The sequence below is a fragment of the Parus major genome, chromosome 15 (genome assembly GCF_001522545.3).
Source record: "Parus major isolate Abel chromosome 15, Parus_major1.1, whole genome shotgun sequence".
Lineage (NCBI taxonomy): Eukaryota > Metazoa > Chordata > Aves > Passeriformes > Paridae > Parus > Parus major.
In genome coordinates, this window is record NC_031784.1 from 11,004,536 (window position 1) to 11,023,766 (window position 19,231).

The 19,231-nt window shown below is 38.4% G+C and overlaps 2 protein-coding genes across 3 annotated transcripts in view; one reads left to right on the forward strand and one right to left on the reverse strand.

Annotated features, from left to right (window-relative positions):
* GNAZ (G protein subunit alpha z) overlaps nt 1-11,168 on the forward strand; it is a 49,155-nt gene extending 37,987 nt beyond the window's left edge. For both annotated transcript variants that reach the window (XM_015644196.2, XM_015644197.1), the window contains exon 3: nt 9,079-11,168. In XM_015644196.2, coding sequence (XP_015499682.1) covers nt 9,079-9,423 — 345 coding nt within the window. In that variant the 3' untranslated portion in view covers nt 9,424-11,168. The remainder of the gene's footprint in view (nt 1-9,078) is intronic.
* RSPH14 (radial spoke head 14 homolog) overlaps nt 1-18,752 on the reverse strand; it is a 72,633-nt gene extending 53,881 nt beyond the window's left edge. Inside the window, exons 1-4 of the mRNA XM_015644198.2 lie at nt 17,157-18,752; nt 16,235-16,683; nt 14,863-14,965; nt 14,582-14,700 (exon numbers count right to left, since the gene is read on the reverse strand). Of these exons, the coding sequence (XP_015499684.1) occupies nt 14,582-14,700; nt 14,863-14,965; nt 16,235-16,433 (421 nt within the window). The 5' untranslated portion in view covers nt 16,434-16,683; nt 17,157-18,752. The remainder of the gene's footprint in view (nt 1-14,581; nt 14,701-14,862; nt 14,966-16,234; nt 16,684-17,156) is intronic.
* Nucleotides 18,753-19,231: the final 479 nt, after the last annotated feature.

Below are 19,231 nucleotides of genomic sequence, written 5' to 3' on the forward strand. Positions count from 1 at the left end.
GTTTTATGAGCTCTGCCGTGTTCTCTCTCAGCTATCTATTTTTCCAGATTGAAAAGAACTAGTTTATTTAATTTCATATGATAGTCATTCCATGCTTATGATAAATCTTGCTGGTTTTCTCTGTTTTCTAATGCTACTGTTACAAATTATTCCACATCTTACATCTTTCATAAAGATCCAGAGAGTCTTGTTTGAAAGCTGGGCTTGAGTGTGTTGAAGTGAAAACCTACTTATTTGATAAGCCCTCTTTCCTTTATATCATATGGGTATTTTCTCCAGAGGAAGGACATTCACAGGCACGGGATTTTGCAATCTGTCCTCCTGCCATTATGCATTACACAAAATTACTGAACTCGCTGGTCCATTCTACTGGCACTCTGGTGGGCAAAAGTACTGGAGACCTTTCATGAAAAAATAAATTTCCTCTTATGTATCCAATATATTGTTTTACTTCAATTAAGACAATTTTCATAAAGTAATATTCACCCTATTAATATCCTTTTCCACCTTGCAATGTATTAGAAAAATGCCTGTTTTCAAAGAAGGTGCAATGAAAAACATTTTTTCTTTACACATCCAGCATCAGCCAAAGCTTGGGTTACGAACAAACTATACAAAAGGTAGGTTAGTCAGTAGCCTGAAACAGTGAATAAACATTTCTCTTTTCACTTGTGTATTCCTGGGTAGTTTTTTTTGCAGATTTCTACACTATTTCAATAGCTTAAGGGCTATTCCCAAGACCAGAGAGCATCAAAGAACAGAAAACACTAAACTTTAGGTATTGCACATAGGCCACAACTCCATTTGTTACCATTTCCTTTTCATCCTGCCTCAACAACAGGATAGCGACCCTTTCCATCAAAGGATAGCCCCTGTGCTTGAATTCATCTGCTTGGGAGGCAATGTTTGAGACCTGCTCAGAACTCTGTGTGTAAAATTGACTTCTTATTTACACATTCAACTCTAAATATGTTTTTACATTGCATGGAATTACAGAAATGTAGGCTGGATGTGATTTCTAAAGGTCTGGACTATTGCCAGCAGTAAATCAGGCCGGCTATGGCTTTATCAGTTAGTTGCATGAAAATCCTCTATGGATGTAGAGTTCACAAAACTCAGCAAATTGTTGCAGAGCTGTGCTAGTCTTCTAGAGAAAACCTAACATCTAATCTGAACCTTCCAAACTTCAATTTATGTTCATTGCAGCTTATTCTTTCCTCTAATACTGCTGGGAAGAGTTTAGTGTCACCATTACTTCAAGTAATCGTAGGCTGTTACCCTTTGGCCTCCCCTTTGCCAGCCCAAACAAGCCCAGTTCCCTCAGCCTCTCCTTGAAGGTCAATGCAGAGTTAAGTTGCGTCTTCTGGGTTGATGGAGACTGGAAATTAGGAAGGAATTATTAACTATGAAGGTGGTAAGGGCCTGGCACAGATTGTCCAGAGAAGCTGTGGATGCTCCATTCCTGGAAGTGTCCCAAGGCCAGGCTGGACAGGGCTCTGAGCAACCAGCAGAACATGTCCCTGCCATGGCAGGATTCGGAACTAGATGATCCTAAAAGTCCCTTTCAACTTAAACCATTCTGTGATTCTATATATTTCTGAACACAGAGGGCTGACAGTAAGTTAAAGGGTCTCAAACAAGGACAACAAAAGTCCTGGAGCACTTTGTGTGTAAAACTATGCAATATTTCAGCTATGTGGAATATGTACTTGAAATGCTCCTTTTGCCCTTGGGCTGGACTCTATTACCATATAAAAAGCTCAATCTAAGGATAAAACATCCAGGTATTTACAACTGAAATATGGATGTTAATGATACTTTGAATATATTTTCAAGAACTGTGACATCTTAAATGAATATGCTTTTATCAAGAAAATGTTTTTAAGCTAGATTTTTTGCTAGCCTCCAAAAATATGCAGTTTTCCTGGGATACCGTACAATGCTTAAAAAACTCAATCCTCCAAATTTGTATTCAGGAAATCTTAATTTTCTGGCACTGTGAAAGACCCTGGAGATTTATTTTTATATTCCCTTTATGGGATGTTTGCCCTCTTAGTACTACTTGTGCCCCAAAATGATTCAGAGAGAAGCAGAGCACATGCACTCATAAGGCAGTAGCCAGAAGCTTCTGCAGCTTGAAACTTTGCTGACTTTGAGGCAGTAAAAGCAGAGTGCTAACAGTTGTTTGCTGAGCAACTGAAACACAGCAAGCCCTCCCTTAAGGAGAGAAACCAAGCTACCTGCCCATTTCATGATTCTCTTGGGTACTTTTACTGCAGGCCTGGCAGCACTGCCCTGCTGGACAGGCTGGGAAATGTGTAGGTTTTAATATGCTGGCCCATTGGGACGTGAAGTTTCTTCTGTCAGCTGCAGCAGCATTACTTTTGCCAGTCTATCCCTATTACTGCTTCCCAGAAATGTCCACTGTTCTGTCAGGCACAGGACCAATACTGACTGCCCCATATTTCTATTGTCTTGAACATACCTTTTTCTAGACCTTTCCTCTGGACTTGTAATTCTCTTATGGGTAGCAATAAATATAACACCTACCACATGCCCATTTTGTGACTTCTAAATATAATCTTCCTGTACTTCAGCTTACTTAAAATATATGTATAGCTAGTCACAAGCAATAAATCAGTCTATGAGTATTTATCTTTTTCTATTTTGCCCCTTTTCTTGTTTGTGGAACAGCCTTTAACACCCTGGCCAGACATACAGGAGTAGCCTTTACCTGGATGTTCTAGCATTTCTATGGAATGATGACTGTCCCACCCTTTCTAATCCTTGAACTCAGTAACCTTTCCTACTGTCCTTCTAAGAGTTTTCTATATATCCTTTCTTTAAATTCCCTTTAATTTATAGGTCCTAGCAGAAGCACCTGTTGTCCTGTCCTTTGCCTGGAAATCCCCCAGCTCAAAATCCAATCCTCCAGTCAGGAAATTTAATCAAACTTCTTTCGCAGCTCAGCTTCTTTTACTACAGCCATAGCTTGGTGTCAGACTGTACTTAGTAGGATTAGCAAATCTGCATTGTTCCTGATCTAGGAATATAAAAGAGTTTGGATAGATAGTATTAAAGATTGCTTTACCCTAGTCTGCCACTGGCACATGTATTACACATATGTAACAATTACATATCAATGTTTAAATGAGCATGCACTCCTAAAATGTGACTGTTTCACTGTAGGCCTGAAAAGTTTCAGGGATCAATTTTCAAAGACAAATGTTCAAGACTCTCTTAAAGTAATGCTCCCAATTAAATCTGCTTTGTCTGGTTTAGTTCACAGTAAGCCATAGCAGCACTGCAGGGTTTTATCAGTCACAGAGAACATACATGATAAAATATTCATAATGTTGTTCACTGTCATCCTATACAACAGCCAAGCCTAAAGGTCCTCTTGTAATTCTCATTCACACTGCCAGATTCAGTTATCATCTGCAGATTTCTAGCAATATTCAACAGGAAACCATCATGGGAGATACACTGCACTACCACTTTATAAGGTTTATTTTCCCTTCCTTCTCTGAAAAAGAGGTATCAAATACTGACTACTGCCTCCTCTACCAGTTCTACATTTGCATGTACAAGCTGTAAGTATGAACAATTACAGGACATTATCTTTAAAATAAAAAAGAATTAATCTGGTAGCTTAGAAATTTTGTTTGCTAATATATTATTTCCTGTTGATTTGAGAATGAATCTGATTTTAAAAAAACTCAAAGCAAATTTGTTTCATGCTTAATAAATTTTTTTGCCCTCACCATATAAATAGATATCTCCCTATAAAAATCCCACAAGATTGCTTCAGGGCTCCACTTCAAAATACACATGTTTCTCAGCCTTCTGTAACCTCATTTCATAGTAGAGATTCAATATTCCTACAATATAGAACCTTTTACCATCCTTTTCAATTACCCTTCATTGTGGTGGCATAAACTAACATGTTAGGATAGGTTTTTACCTTTCTACACTTCACAGTCCTCATATATGCAGGGCATAGAAAAGCATTTTGGTAGGAAGGACGTAAACATATGGCATATGCATGTATGCATCTGTATGAGAGGTGCTTTATTGACAGAGCTGCTTCTAATTATCCCAAGTTCCTCTCTGTTTATGATTTCCTGCAGTGGTTTTAGACCAATGTAACAAATTGTTTGGGTGATGGGATAATGAGTTCATCTGCTGGCAGAAAAAGTTAAGCTGATAAGTGACTTAAGAACACTTAGTGAATTCATAGTGGGATTTACTCTTTTATGTCACCTCTTCTAATTTTAACAGTTTAGAATTCCAACATTTTCCAGGAAAACTTTGGGCTCCTAGGATTGGGAAAAAAAGGTTTTGAACCCAAAACAATTTTGTCTAGTCAAATCCCTATTGCTTACCCATTCCTCCTGGGAGATGCCAAGGCTAGAAACAGGTATATACAGGACAACCCAGGTAATGTGTCTTATCCCAATTTAATTCTACCTTAGTAGGGTTCTTAATTTCTTTGAGCGGTATTAAGTCTATTTACTCCTCTCCAACAGATAGTTTCTTCTTTTTGATTTTTAGATGAAAGAAGTTGTTAAAAACTCATTATTATAATTTTTCCCATTTAGTCCAGCAGCCACCTGAGTATATACACTCTTGCTTTGAACAAAAGATGAATCATACAATAGTTTTGTATCCCTCTCTTATCCAGCACTCAATCAGGACTGCCTGACTGCTACACAGGAAGGACATTTCAACTAGCACTCATTGTAGTCTTTTTTACAAGAAGAGAGTGTCTCTTTGTATTTACCCAAGCAATAATTGCTTTTGTATTTTTGTTTGTGAAATTCTTCTGTTTTCCCTCTGCCTTTACTCAAGCATAGTTTGAATTTCTGAACTGCTTTGACTATGAGTGTCCTGGGCAATAGTATCTCCTTGATTTATTTTGTAGACTGGCCTTATTTCAGAATGGATTCCATTTTTTTTGGTCTATTAACCTTAAGGAAAAACATCCAACTGATTCCTTTTTACCCCACTACTCCTTCTTCAAATACTTCAGCTTTATCTGCTTTCTTCAGAAGATCTTAAGTCCTAGATCTCTAAAGAAGATACTTGAAGAGAGTTTCATGCCATTTTGTGAAATAGCTCATAGCTACTAGCATATGCTAAATGTCAGCCACTATTGCAAGGAAAGTCTCTACAGGAAAATGGCAACAGCTTCCATTGGTTATTCCAAGATTAAATGACATTTAAAGATTTTCTAACTTTTCTGGAAAGCAAATATTACTATTCCTGCACAAAGTTTATTCATTATTGTTTTTGGCTTACATAAGATAAATTTTACTTGGTTTAGTTTAGGTTCTCAAATCTCCAAGTGCCTACCAGTTTTAAAATTATGATGATGATGAAAGAGATATAATGACTGAAAGATGAAATTCTTAAGCTTTTAATACAAATGACAGTTAATTCCCTTATTTGTGATAGTTTCTCTCTTCATTATTTTTCATTTTAAATTTCAAAGCTTTCCCAGCTGTGACTAGAAAGCTTTAATGTGAAATCTGTAAGGAGATATATTACAATTTGGCTCCATTTACCAACTCTGTTCTATTAATTACTTGCTATCCTGATAACTGAGTCTTCCCTTTTGAAAATGCTTACTTGTTCAGAACTCTTTCCTACTAAGTACACCTCTACTGTTCCAGAGGATGACCAGGGATGTTTGTGCTTCAGCAAAGTATTGGAAGCATAGAAGCAGCCATCTGTTCCTTAGCATGTTCTTTCCCTTAAGCAACCAATTCCTTGTTCTTATGCTCAGAGAAGAATTTGCAATTAGCCCCCACCAAGGCCATCTGGGTAAGGCACTGGCATTATCTTGCTTATATTTCAGCTTGTGTATAATTATAAAATTACAGCAGCACATTTTTTTCTGACCACCTGGCTATATGTTCCCTTCAGGATTCCAGAACTGGAAAAGACACTGCGGAAAAGAATGCCTATCATTATTTTACTATGTTTTATTACACCTTTGGGAGCCATGCAATAATTTATGCTATTTTTATTATAATAAGCCATAGCCCTCTCAAGTTCACTTTCCCTATGATATGTAAAGGAGTTTTACAATATTGCCAAAAGCAGAAATGAGCCTGTTACGCTGGCAGTATATGAGTGGATATACCATGTATTTTTAGTGTCAGCCTTGACTAACTGTGGACACATCAGTTCTTAAGATATGGCAAGAAATCATGTGGGATGGGGAGATGGAGCAGTACTGGGAAGAAGGACTCAGGGATGCTGGTGGGTGAGGGCTGGCCCTGCCCTGTCCATGTGTGCTGGGACCCACAAACCTCCCTGTGCTGGGCTGAGTCCCCAGCATGGGCAGCAGGGGAGGGCACCCCTCTGCCCCACTCAGGTGAGACCCCACCTGCAGAGCTGTTCCAGCCCTGGAGTCCCAGCACAGGAAGAACATAGAGCTGCTGGAGCAAGCCCTGAGGAGGGCCACCAAGTTCATCAGTGGGATGGAGAAGCTCTCCTATAAGGAAAGGCTGAGAAAATCTGGATTGTTTAGCCTGGAGAAGACAAAGTTTAAGGGTGACCTCATTGTGGCTTTCCAGTACATGAAAGGAACCTACAAGAAAGATGGAGAGAGACTAAACAAAAGAGCCTGCAAGGGGGAATAGCTTCAAACTGAAGGACAGTAGAATCAGATTAATAAAAAACTCTTCCCTGTGAGAGTGATGAGGCACTGGTACAGGTTGCCCAGAGAATCTTTGGAAGCCCCATCCCTGGAAGTGCTCAAGGCCAGGCTGGGTGAGAGTGGAAGGTGTCCATGGCCATGGCAGGAGATTTGGAACTAGGTGGTATTTAAGGTCCCTTTCAGCCCAAACCACTGTATGACTGTAAGATTTGAAGACTTGGGTTTTCCTTTCTGATACATTTTCCTTCTTTGGCTATTAAAATCATGACCTGGATTTGGGGGGTTCATTTTCCAAGGTATATCACACATTTGTACCATGCAACTGGCATAACATCACCTGCATCTTTGTTGGAAATGATTCTTGGTTGACTTACTTGCTTTTAACTAAAAAAAAATTGTATTCAGTTTAGTTATGGATATTGTGACTTTCAGATATTGAGTCAGTATTATAATATTACATTCAAGAAGAAATTTCTTAGGTGTCAAGATCAACGATTTACTAGCATTTTCTTTACATCACACAATAGATCGCCAAGTTTACAATCATTTACAATAATTTGAAACTGTCTTTCCTCTTGTACGATGTTTGTAACATCTACCAATTTATGGAAGAGTTTTAACTCTCTGCTTTTGTCCTTGAATTACAGATTCCAATGGCGGATTTGGTAGTAGAGGGACAGTGTTATGATTCACTACAAAATACAGTAATGAACACAAACCTCTTAAAATGCAATATCCTGTTGGTATGATTGTTCTGAGAGTTGGCCAAAAATCTGTATTAGCTCTAAAAGATTTTTTTTCAGACTATTAGTAGCAAAAGCATTTTGACTGAGATAAAAATTTCTTGCTTGGTTATTATCAGCTACAAAATCAAGAAAGGAAATCCTGAGTATTTGAAAACAGATCTATGATGTTTTAGAGGATTATCTGTTGTGTCAGTATTTGCACTAGTGAAAAGAAATGCTCAAATGTATTTTTGAAGCTATGTTTTTATACCTATAAATCTGTCCATATATAAAGTAGGCTGGAGTGTCAGAAGACCCCACCTCACAATTGAAGAAGCAAACAAACAGCCCCCAAATCAGAATCGTCTGACTGAGCTTGTGTTTCAGTGTGCCTCAAGAGGCTGGTGAGTCAGCTCTGCCCCTGGCTGCCGAGGCAGTGCCAGCCCTCCCGGCACTCCCAGGGCTTTGGAAATGACCAGGAAATGCCACCAGCCTCGGGTTTCACTGTAAACACAGCTAAATCAGTGTCTTCATGGAACTCGGAGAACACAGGATGAAATTCTGACCAAGCCAATCCTTAGCAAATGAAAAGGAGTAACAACACAAAGTGAGGAAAGTGTAAGAGGGAATTTGGAAAGTTTATGTAAACCAGTCTGCTCCTATTTCAGCAACTATGCCTTCTTAAGGGGCAATTTTTTCAGTATACAACTTTAGTGTAACAATAATAATCAAAACAGTTGTAGATTTCCTTTGAAATAATAACAATACAATGAATTTTGTTTCCAAATAAAACAAAATAGAAAGTAAATTTTAAATAAATTATATTTTCATATGAATTTTTGTGTAATAAACAGTGCATGCTCTCACCAGGTGACTCTAGTGAAGTCAAGGGAGATGCATTACATGCAACTGATACAAATTTCAGAAGAATTGGGCCCAAAATGCTTTATTTCTTTTAAAAGCCCAAGTCATCCTCTTGCCTCCACTGTTTTTTCCTGCCAAACTGGAGAACTGGCCAGAATACTTCACAGTTAAACAACAAAAATGCCCAGACTCTGATCATTTTCATCCCCTCCGAACACAAGCCAGACAAATGGAACACATACACATTTGCACATAACCTTGTAAATCAAATATACCCTTGGTTTTTGATATCCCAAATCCCTGCCCTTCACTTACCCTGGATCACTCCCATGACTCATGATGTATGCATAACATTTTCTGAAACCTAAACATGCTGGAAAAACATTGACCTTGCCAAAACTGCCTGATTAAGACATATTCTGTATCTACTTTTGACAATACTTGGGTGATATTCATTTTAATAAACTATAATATTTTCTATTCCAAACATTACATCTATTTACACCTATTTATAGGTGTAAACCAAGCAATAAACACAGCCTCCCAAGAGCCTGGTACCATGGATAGCTCCAGCTGCATCAGTGTAAGCATCACAGTAGCAGCAATACCTCAGGAACATTTAAGACAGTTGCTGATTTTTAATGGATCTCTCTTCTTTCAGTCTATATCAGCATTGAATTTTAATTGCCAAACATAATTGTGGTGATCATGCTCAGTTGTTCATAAATTGGGTTTACCTGCTCAGGGAAGCAGACAGAGCTGTGAGCTTTCCACAGCTCTGCTGAAACACTATTGCTGATGCTGTTGTTTCCTCTCCTGCAGAGTCGAATGGCAGAAAGTTTGCGTCTGTTTGATTCCATCTGCAACAACAACTGGTTTATCAACACTTCCCTCATCCTTTTTTTGAATAAGAAAGATCTGCTGGCAGAAAAAATCCGACGCATCCCCTTAACAGTCTGCTTTCCTGAATACAAAGGCCAAAACACTTATGAGGAGGCAGCAGTCTACATCCAACGCCAGTTTGAGGACTTGAATCGCAACAAGGAGACCAAGGAGATCTACTCACACTTCACCTGTGCCACTGATACCAGTAACATACAGTTTGTGTTTGATGCAGTGACAGATGTCATCATTCAGAACAATCTCAAATACATTGGCCTCTGCTAAGAATCCTTGGGTTTAATCTGTTTTCCTGGAGTGATAAAAAAGGGGCTAACCTCTTCCACTTCTAGTGGAAAAAAATTGGGCAATGCTTAATAGCCCAAGGAAAGAAAAGGGGAAATCTGATATATGAACACAGTTCCTCTTATGCCCCCTTAACCTGCTACATCATTTCCCCCAAATATATGTTCTGGAGAGTGAGAGCCTCCTCTCCAAGAAACCAAACACCCCCAGTGAAAAAAAAAAAAACCCAACCAAAAACCCAAAAACCCCCAAACAAAAACAAAAAAAGAGATTGAGGCCTAACTCTGTGGAGATGTTTCACCACAGTCACTGCACTTTTATTCCATTTGTTTCATTCCATTTCCTACAGTGGGAGTGTTATCATGTTCTGTGTAAGAAATTACTGTTCATCCAGTTGTCCTAAAATTTTATTGACATAAAAATATAAATCTGGTGAGTGACAGATGAACTTGTTTGCAGGGTGTGGAGCAAAATGTTTGTGTTGGGGAGAAAAGGTAGTTCAAAGCAGAAGCTACTGAATGAGAGAGTTTAAGCAAAATACTACTTAAATTTGTAGAGTGGGTATGCACCCACAATATTGGTATCCACAGTCAAGAGTATGTACACATCCATCATGTATGCACATGCACATGACTCTAAGCATATACTATGTACACACCTCTGCTTTACTTTACTGTTTCTCATGGACACCTTGCCTATTAAAGGAATTGTTGGTGCGCAACTGTTTTGTGATTTCCAAACTGACTAGCAGCTCTTTCTGCTCTTTATGGCTTCAAATATGCAGCAAAATTACATGAAATGAATCTTTGAATAGGCCAAATTAAGGTCGGTGTTTCTTCTACTGATAAGGAGTTTTATACATCCAAACAGTCTTCTTTTACATCTTTTTTTGCCAAATCTTGTGGTGTTTCATGAAAAACCAAATTATATTTAAGAAGTAGGTTAGTGTTCCTTTTTTAATACAGATTAAAAAAATAAATCACAAAGCAATTTTTTAAATTATTGTTGTAGTGTCTGGATTGCTGAATGTGAAAGTTGCCAACGGACAATTCTGTTCCACTGCTCCAAATACCTTCTGGGTATCGTAATATTGTAACAGATTTCCCAAGAAGCAGGAGCCATGGAGATTGTGTAGTATATAGCCTCCAAAGTCTTTTTTTGTTGTTTTTTTAAATTATTTTTAAAATGTGATGTGTTATTAGAAGGTTAAAGATGAGCGATATGAACAATAACTAAATGTCTTTATATTTCAATTTAATAATTTAAATTATTTACAGTTTAGTCAAGTTAATGAAACTGAAGAGATGCAATCCTCAGCTCCAGGTTTCATCTCATAAAGAAACACTACTGGATGGAGTAACATTCCGGCAAAAGTTTGAATGCATAAGAAGCTCTGTGGGACTGTACTGGAAAATCTCATATGGATTATATAGACCTAAGTCTTTGGTCAGTTGGTTCTTTCCCCTGCCATAGAAAAGACTTCTTAAAGACTTCAGTGTAAAGTTGGTGTGTAAATATATGTTTGATAACTGTAAAGCACATACGTACACAGAGACACAGACACACATGCACACTGGAAAATCACCTTCTACTTTTGTTCCCCTTATGTACTACAATTAGTGCAAGAAATCTCAGCCAAGGGCTCAAAGAAAATTAAAACAAAATGGTTAATAACATCAACATTTAAATTGTCCACTTCAAAAATAAATAATTCAAATGATATTAAACGTGTCTATAGTGTGTTCATTAAGTAGTGTCATGACAGTTAATTGGAAAATACTTGTGAAGTTTTCTTCTAATCTAATTTTGCACAAGATATTTTATCCCTGTAGTGAAGACATGGGGCCCCTTTTAGCATTCCCTGCCAATTGTTACACCTGAAGAGTAGAGGCAAAAGAGTAAATGAGGCTGTGCCTTCAAGATATAAGAAGTCTGTCAAGGCACACAGAGAGTTTTTAGGTCTCACTTGCAGTGAGGAAGTACTGCTGCCTACTTGGGATATTTGCACTCAGGCTGCTTGGCATGTTTACTAAAATCCGTATACAGTAATTGCTAGTACAAGTTCCTCTAAACTTTGCTTACTATTAAATTGCTATAATTTACCTGGGAAATCGTGCAGTATTTCTAATCTAATTTGCTTTTTACATGTAATATCCAATTATTTGCCAGTTGAATTGTGGAAAAGGTGGGAAGTGAGTCAGAGCTCCCTTTCCCAATGAATGGTTTATTGGATGTGTCTCCTTCACCTCTTTCTTTCATCGGACTGTGGCTATTATAGATTAGGGAAAGAAGTGACAAGAAAACACCAGTATTCATTACAGCATAGCTTTGAGGTAAGAAAGCTGAATAAAACCAAAAGTGTAGTCAATTATCAGGAGGGTAACAGACACTTTATATTAAAAACCAAATCTTTATTCAACTAAGAAGGTCTTTCTACCATAAGTATTAGAAGTGGAGAACCCAGGATATTTTGACAATGGCCCAAGGGGATTTCTAAGGGAAAGCAGCCAGTTCCATTCCTCATTGAGTGAAAGCTATCTAGGAAAGGAGAAAAGAAAGTGAAGCACCACCTGTGCTCCTACTTGACTTAAATCAGAGGCATGGGGAGCAACAAAGAAGTAAATAATTATGTTTAAATAATCAAGTCACATAATCACATTATCTGAACAGCAATTTCTTGCTATTCTCTAATAATTTAATTCCTATGATGTTTTTGATTTTAGTATTCTGAGTAATTCTCTGTCTTCTGTCTTCAAGATGTTAAAATAAACTATGTTTTATACAGAGTTTTCTGTACAAAAAATTCTGAGTGTATAAGAAAACTGAGGCACAGCAAAGTTAGAACTAAAAAGCCTGTTGGTTGAAGACAGGTGCTGAAATTAAATCCCTTGACTCTTAGTCACCCACCTGGATATATCATGCAATTAAATTTGCATCTATTTTCTCAGTTCTAAGGTTTATCAGTGATGCAGTGCACTGCCACCTGAAAGAGCTGCATTAATACAGCTGGGATTTCACTTCACCTGGGCAACAATGACATTCACAGAAGAGATGTCCCATCTGCTGCAGTAAGAATGCCATCTGTCCTTTCAGCATTTGCACTCTATACAGCAAAACAAGTTTTGAAGGGAAAACGGTATCCTTAAAGAGTCCTTATCCACACATTTAATTGGCTATGATTTTTCAAGGGTGAAAGAGAGGAGGCACTAAGAGTCAGTAGTGTAGGAGAAATATTGTATCTTGGGCTCTTCCCAAACAGAGGTTCTGACAAGCTTAAAAATCCATTGCACCATCCATTCCACCTCAATCTTTGCCTAAAAGGATTAGGTACCCATAAAGGACAGGATAGGCAATGGGTAAGAATTATTAAGCCTTTCCAGTGTTAATCGTATCATAATGAAAGATTTTTTTTTTCTAGAATTATTTTTGCAGTTGCTATTTCTGAGGTCATTTATCATTGCATAACACCCTTTTCACTAACATTGTCAAGCATTATATATGTAAACTTATTGTTTTTACAGAGAGGAAGTTTTGCTATTAATTTCTTCAATGTTCTTAATTTTCTCCTCCTGCTGTCCCTTCTCCCTTTTCTATCCTCTACTGAACACATATATCTATTTTTGTCTTTCTTCTGCCCATTAATTCTTTTCACTAAGTTGCTGTTTTTTCCTGGAAATGTTACTTCTCAGTGTTCTTCCAGTCTTTATGCATTCTCTCACATTTTGGTTTTTAACTATCCCATAGTTCCTGGAAGATACTGGGACACATCCTTAAATTTTAGGAATCAAAAATACTCTATAAGTGGATTCACTCAAAATAACCATATTTTCCTAAATTACTCCTGTTTGGAGAAAGACCAGGTGGCCTGGCATAGAGCTAGCTGGAGTCACTGACCACTTCCCCATTAAAACAGCTACACTTCATGCCAAGGGCGTGTACAGCTTCTGTTCCTTTCTGCCTAGCACAGAACACATTGCTTTATTGGCCCTGCAAATTACCTCAGCTCTAGAGAACAGCACAAATCGAGCTCTGGAGTGCTGCAGGAGTTGCTGACCTCCTCCAGCTGATCCAAGGTACATCCTATCTCATTATCTGGATGTGAGGTGTAGAAGTGAATGCGAAGAGAAAGACAGACAGTTTCCTGGCGAGCTGAAAAGGGATGAATTACCAAGGAGAGACTATTTCTGTATCTGTAACATGTCAAATGAATTATGTCAGGTCTTGTGACTCTTACTACTTATTGGAAAATATTTGTGGTTATCCCTGATACTTCCCCAAATTGTCTCATAGAGAAGTTTTGCATCTCTTCGTTTCTCTTTTAAGTAGCTCTCTGTATGTAAGTCTGTTCTACACTGTCACAATTCTGCTCCAGGATTTATCTTCCAGCCCTTAAATACAGGCATGTATATATTTTTATAGATACATTATATTTTTATCTAAATAAATGAAATACATGACTCAAAAAAAACACCTTTTCCAAGAGTAATTACTCGGAGCTGCTTTTACAGACTTGTTAACAAAGTTGTTCACAAAGTAGTTTGGCCCAACATATTAATACCCTTCATATGAATGGAATTATTGGAGATTTTAAAAAGGATTGCTTACATGTAAAAATACATCTTTAGATTTTTTTAGAATTCATGTACAGTTAGGAAGGCTGTAAGCATTCATTTAATTCTTTTTAAACATCATTAATGAAACAATTTATCAGAAAATATACTTTGCTATGAATTTAAACAGTATGGCTTTTTAACTGATAATTTCTATTGAAATTTTAATTTTAAAACCATGTTTTTATTCAACTGGAAGAGAAGTTTAAGACTTATGTTCAGATTAGAACGCCTATGAGACTAATAAACTGTGATGAAAGAAGGGACAAAGTGAAATTTTAATGCGAGATTCTGAAATATCAGTTCAAGCATGCAGTCCACAGAATCTCTGTCTCCAGCAGGTAGCCTTAACTTGCATAAGACCTAAGAAAGTTAACTAAGGAAAAGTGTGATAAGCAAAAATAGACAAGATACTGCTTTTAAATACGAGTTTCAAGGGAAACGGAATAAATTAAATCTGGAGCATAGGTGAATTTACCCAATTTCTTTGCGTTGTCTACTTGAACATTTAACTGCTTAAAAACTCCTACCTTGAGGTAATTTTGCCAGTCTGTCAAAAACCTGATGGGTGTTCTTCCGACAGATATCTACTGGATCATCCAGGAGCCCAGCAAGGGCAGAAATGACTCCACTTCGTATTAGCCCTTCCCTATAAACAACAATGAAGGACAGATCTAACACAATATAATAAAACTTGTATATATTTGAGATATTTAATCTAAACTGCTCTTCTTTATGTTGCATCTGTCTGAAAAGACTCAAAACTCTCTTTTTATTTCTCACTGAAACATCACTTTGGCATTGCACCTACCTGCCAATACTATGCAAAGCCATTACAGAGAGAACTTCTGTTGTTTTTTGCCGGACAGTTTGGTCTTGATGCACCAGCAAAGTCTTCAGGCTATCCAAGAATCCTATGAGACATCAGAGTTCATTTTAACATTTCTTACCTCCAGCATTAATTTGAAATTATTCAATCGTTCAAGCAATATTCATCATTTATCTCATAATTTGAAGTGCCTCAGAATTTTCAGCTTGTCCTGACAGTGAAATTCTAATTGTCATATCTCAAGTGAGGAAGAAACTTTACAATGTTAAGGCCTACTGCCAAAAATGTCATGCTACAAACAAGCTCCTGACTCCTTATCAAGTTAAATCCTAATCCTGCAAATATAAAGTGACATAACTCTAAAAATAAGCCAGTAGAGCTACTGATGTCTTTAGAAAAGCATGTTTTTGCAGGGTTGAATCTCACTTGTCTTTTCTGAACAGAAATAAATGTGGTGAACCATTAATGATTGTGTATGTACATATGGCACTGACCAAAGCCAAAAAACCTAACAACCCCAAACTAAAAATCTCACATTGCTTTGGCAATCAAACTGTTCATCAAACACTAACTAAATAAATTTTAAACAGGATTAGTCTCTTTTATGAGAGGAAAAAAATACAAAGGAAGTAAATGGAGAAAAAAGCAGTAGCAAACAAGGATTTTTTTCTGTTACCTAATGAGCTACCTGTGTAGATACACCACAGATTGCTAAAAATTGCAAAAATAATCTTGTGGTTAGGGGCTTTTTCCCCCCCTCGATATCAAAACTCAGGATTCTTCCAGGCATTTGAAATAAGTGGTGGCCAGATGTAGTCCTTATGAGTATGATAAATTTGGTTATATTCCTTCCTTTTCTAATTTCTCATTGAGTTCTAGGCAAGCAAGTGATGATGTGATGGGGTTATAACTTTGAACCAATTAAGTGGGTTTTTTTTAAATTAGCCTATGATAGGAATTAGCTAAAATCAGAATAAAGTCTGGGGACATGGTTTAGTGGTGATCATGGCAGGGCAGAGTTAACAGTGGAACTGGATTATCTTGGAGGTTTTTCCCAACCTTAACAATTCTTGGATTCTATAGAAATAAAAACTCTGCACTACTTTTGTAATTTTTGGGGTTGATAAAACAGTGAGCCATTGATGAACCCTAAAGTGATGATAATTCCTATAATAACTGTCGTGTATATGGTATTACAATATTCTTTACCTAAGGTAAAACAAACAGGAAATTTTTTCTGGGCATCTTGTGTCATCAAAGATATTATAAGGAAAAAGTAATAGAAGAGAGCAAAGTGGGGTTCCCTCCTCATCCTGCCCCACTGTGTAGGAGCTAGTGAGAACAGATCACTCACCTAATGCTATTGCCTGGTAGACTTTTTCTGGATCATGGACCAGATCGCAGAGAGCCATCAGCGCCCGCTGCTGCGTCAGCAGCTCGGGAGACTGCAACTCCTCATTGAGTTTAGGAAGGGCCCTCCTCCCAAAGGCCAGAGCAGCTTTGGTGGGGTCTATATCAGGGGGCAGGTAGGCTGAGATACGAGGTTGTGCCATCCTAAATCTTCTTGAGAAAGATTCTCCCTATCCCTAAAATTACTGCAAAATGGCTGTACTTGGTGACTGGGCAGATAATGTACCATAAAGCCTCCTACTGACTTTAAACAATTCTCTGTGTCCCCAAGGAGCTCTTTTAGCAGATATACACTGTCAGGAAGCTGCGAAAGAGGCTGGAATCGTGCATCATCAGCACTAATGTGTGCTCATCTGTTGAATTGTCTTAATCTGGTTTAATTCTTACTGAACACTGTAAAGAAAAGAGAGAGAGAGAGAAAGCTTAAAATTTCAAGGAAAGATGTTAAATTTGATAGAAGGAATGCTTTTTAAAGGGTTCAAGTGGTGCAGCCCAATGCCCAAAATCGGAGGGGGTCTCAAAAGAACAAAATTAAAGCAAAGGAAAAAGAAATACCTCATTTTTTACTCAAAGGGAAAAAAAAAAAAAGCATTTTAAAAAGGGATCTGTTTAAAACCTGCCCTCAGAATTCGGTAACGTTCGATAGAATTCGTGAGGGCTGCTCGCCGCCCCCCCCCCCCCCCCCGCGTCCTTCCCTCAGGACGGAGAGCGCCTCAGCGGGATGAACACTACGACCTCCAATATTGAAAACTGCTAACAACAAAGACAAAAGAAAAAAAAAGTTAAACCAGCCTCTAAACAACTCCACTTCTCCCTTCAAAGCAAACGAAATAGACTAAAGAATCGAAGGCGCCGTGTGCCATTACCGAGCCCCCGGCTCCCGCCCCTCAGCGCCGGCCGGCCCTCAGGCGCGCGCGTGCCCTGGTTGCCACAGCGCCAGCTCTTTGCGTACGCCCCTCTTCGTGAATAGCGACTAACGCCGCAGGGCAGGGTCCGGCCGTGCGTCACCAGCGTGAGCACCGCGTTTGGCAGAGCCCGCGCTGAGGGACTTGCGTCAATGGCGTAGTTAGCAGCGGGGCGGGCGGGGGCTGAGGCACGACCGCTGAGGGCACCCGTGAGGGGACGGCGATGGTGCCGTGAGGTCCCGGAGTGGCGGCCGTTCTACTTCGGTTTGCTGCTGAAATGTGGAGTATCTCTCCTCGCCCCCTGTTTTCAAAGTAATTGAACAAAACCGAGGAAAATTCAGAGCCAGCAAAATGGTTGTCGAGTTAGGGGCAGAAATGCAGCAGACGAGTGCCTTGGGGTACAAGGGCTGAAGGGAGCACAGTAGTTTTGGGCTGTTTTCTTTCCTTATCTTCTCCAGAATGTCACTATGAGCAGCTAGAATGTGTAGTGATGATTTCCATTATTACTTAGTTTCACATAACTGTTCAGAGGAAGGTACACGGGAAGAACGGATCTTTGCAATGTTGTGGCACAATTTAAGGGTGTTCTGGATTGTCAGATGTTATCTGGCATCAGGAAAAAGCTCTGAACAGCTTGTGATATAAAAGGATAGTGCAGATAGTGAAGTCGTTGAGATGTTTTTCATTATGTCTGAGTAACAATTGTAATAATCAAAGTTCTTAAAAAGGATTTTGCAAATCCAAAGTAATTCTGATCAGTCGGATTAAAATGCATCACAGGAATAGGTTCTGGTTGGTTGCTCTTCAAAATCCATAAAGTAAAATTGCTACTTTAAAAAGTATTTTCTGGAAAGGAATAATTTTTCTGCAACATTTTAGAGCTGATTATTTACTTTGCAGGTGATTTACCTGACTTAGTTTAGACTTCCACTAACTATGTACTTTTAAAAGTTCACCTGATTTCCATAGGAAAAGCATGAACTTTTCTCAGTGTAGAAAGAGCAGGACCGAATAAGAGACTTGTCCCTCAGTGTTACCTCTGATTTTGGTGGGAGTTGTTCTGTCTTGTCCTTCACCTTAGCTTGGAATACCAATTTTGTTAGTGGTCATGACATTAACTTATTTTATGTATGCCTTCTGAATGCCTTCCTCACATCCTTTGTCTATCCACAGAACCTGCTGGCACTGCTGTTCTTGCAATGTTGAGATAACGAGGGTTGTGATGCCATGGAGACACTGTGTTCCCAGCCCTCCCTGGTGACTGAATCCCCTTTCAGCTCTTTAAGAAGGGAAAATATGGATAATTCTCAGTATTTTTAGCAGCTTCTTATTTCTTAAAATATTTTCCTTTAATAGTGTGTCTTATTTGTTGATATGGTAAATTGGGATATGTTTATGTGTGTGAGATTTAGATTAAATACATTAAGTGTAAGTGAAGATGGCCACTCAATTTTGAGATATATCTGTGTGGTTGCCTTGTTGCCTCCTGTACTTTGCATTCACTGAGGTTGTTGAACTGGGGTTTTATTAGCTTTGTTTGTGAAGGCTCTGGGAGAGGAGCAGTGAGTCAGTGTATGTACATGACAGGTGTTTACCATTCTTAGGAGGTGTTGAACTACTACAACTAGAACATGCACAAAGCAAGTTAGTGTTTGAAACCCTTACCAACCCATGGAGTTGTTTTCAGAACGATACTAATAGTTCTGACATTGATTAAGACATTAATGTTGCCATAAATTCATTCAAGTTGGCCAGAAGGGAAGGAGCACACTATAACACGGCTCTAGATCTCTCAAGTTCTGTATGGTCACAAGTAGCCTAAGCAGAACTCTCCATATGGTAAGAGATAAATACTATGATGTCACCTTCTTTGGTGAATGACCCATCAGCTACAAGTCCGGGTTCTTTGTGGGGAAGTGGCTGTCTTGCTATGGTTGAGATCATATTCCTGCCTGAAGTGATTTAATAGCAATTCCTCATGGAAGAGAATAAAATATTAATTCTAAGTAGTGGACTGGCAATTTTCTTAAACATTA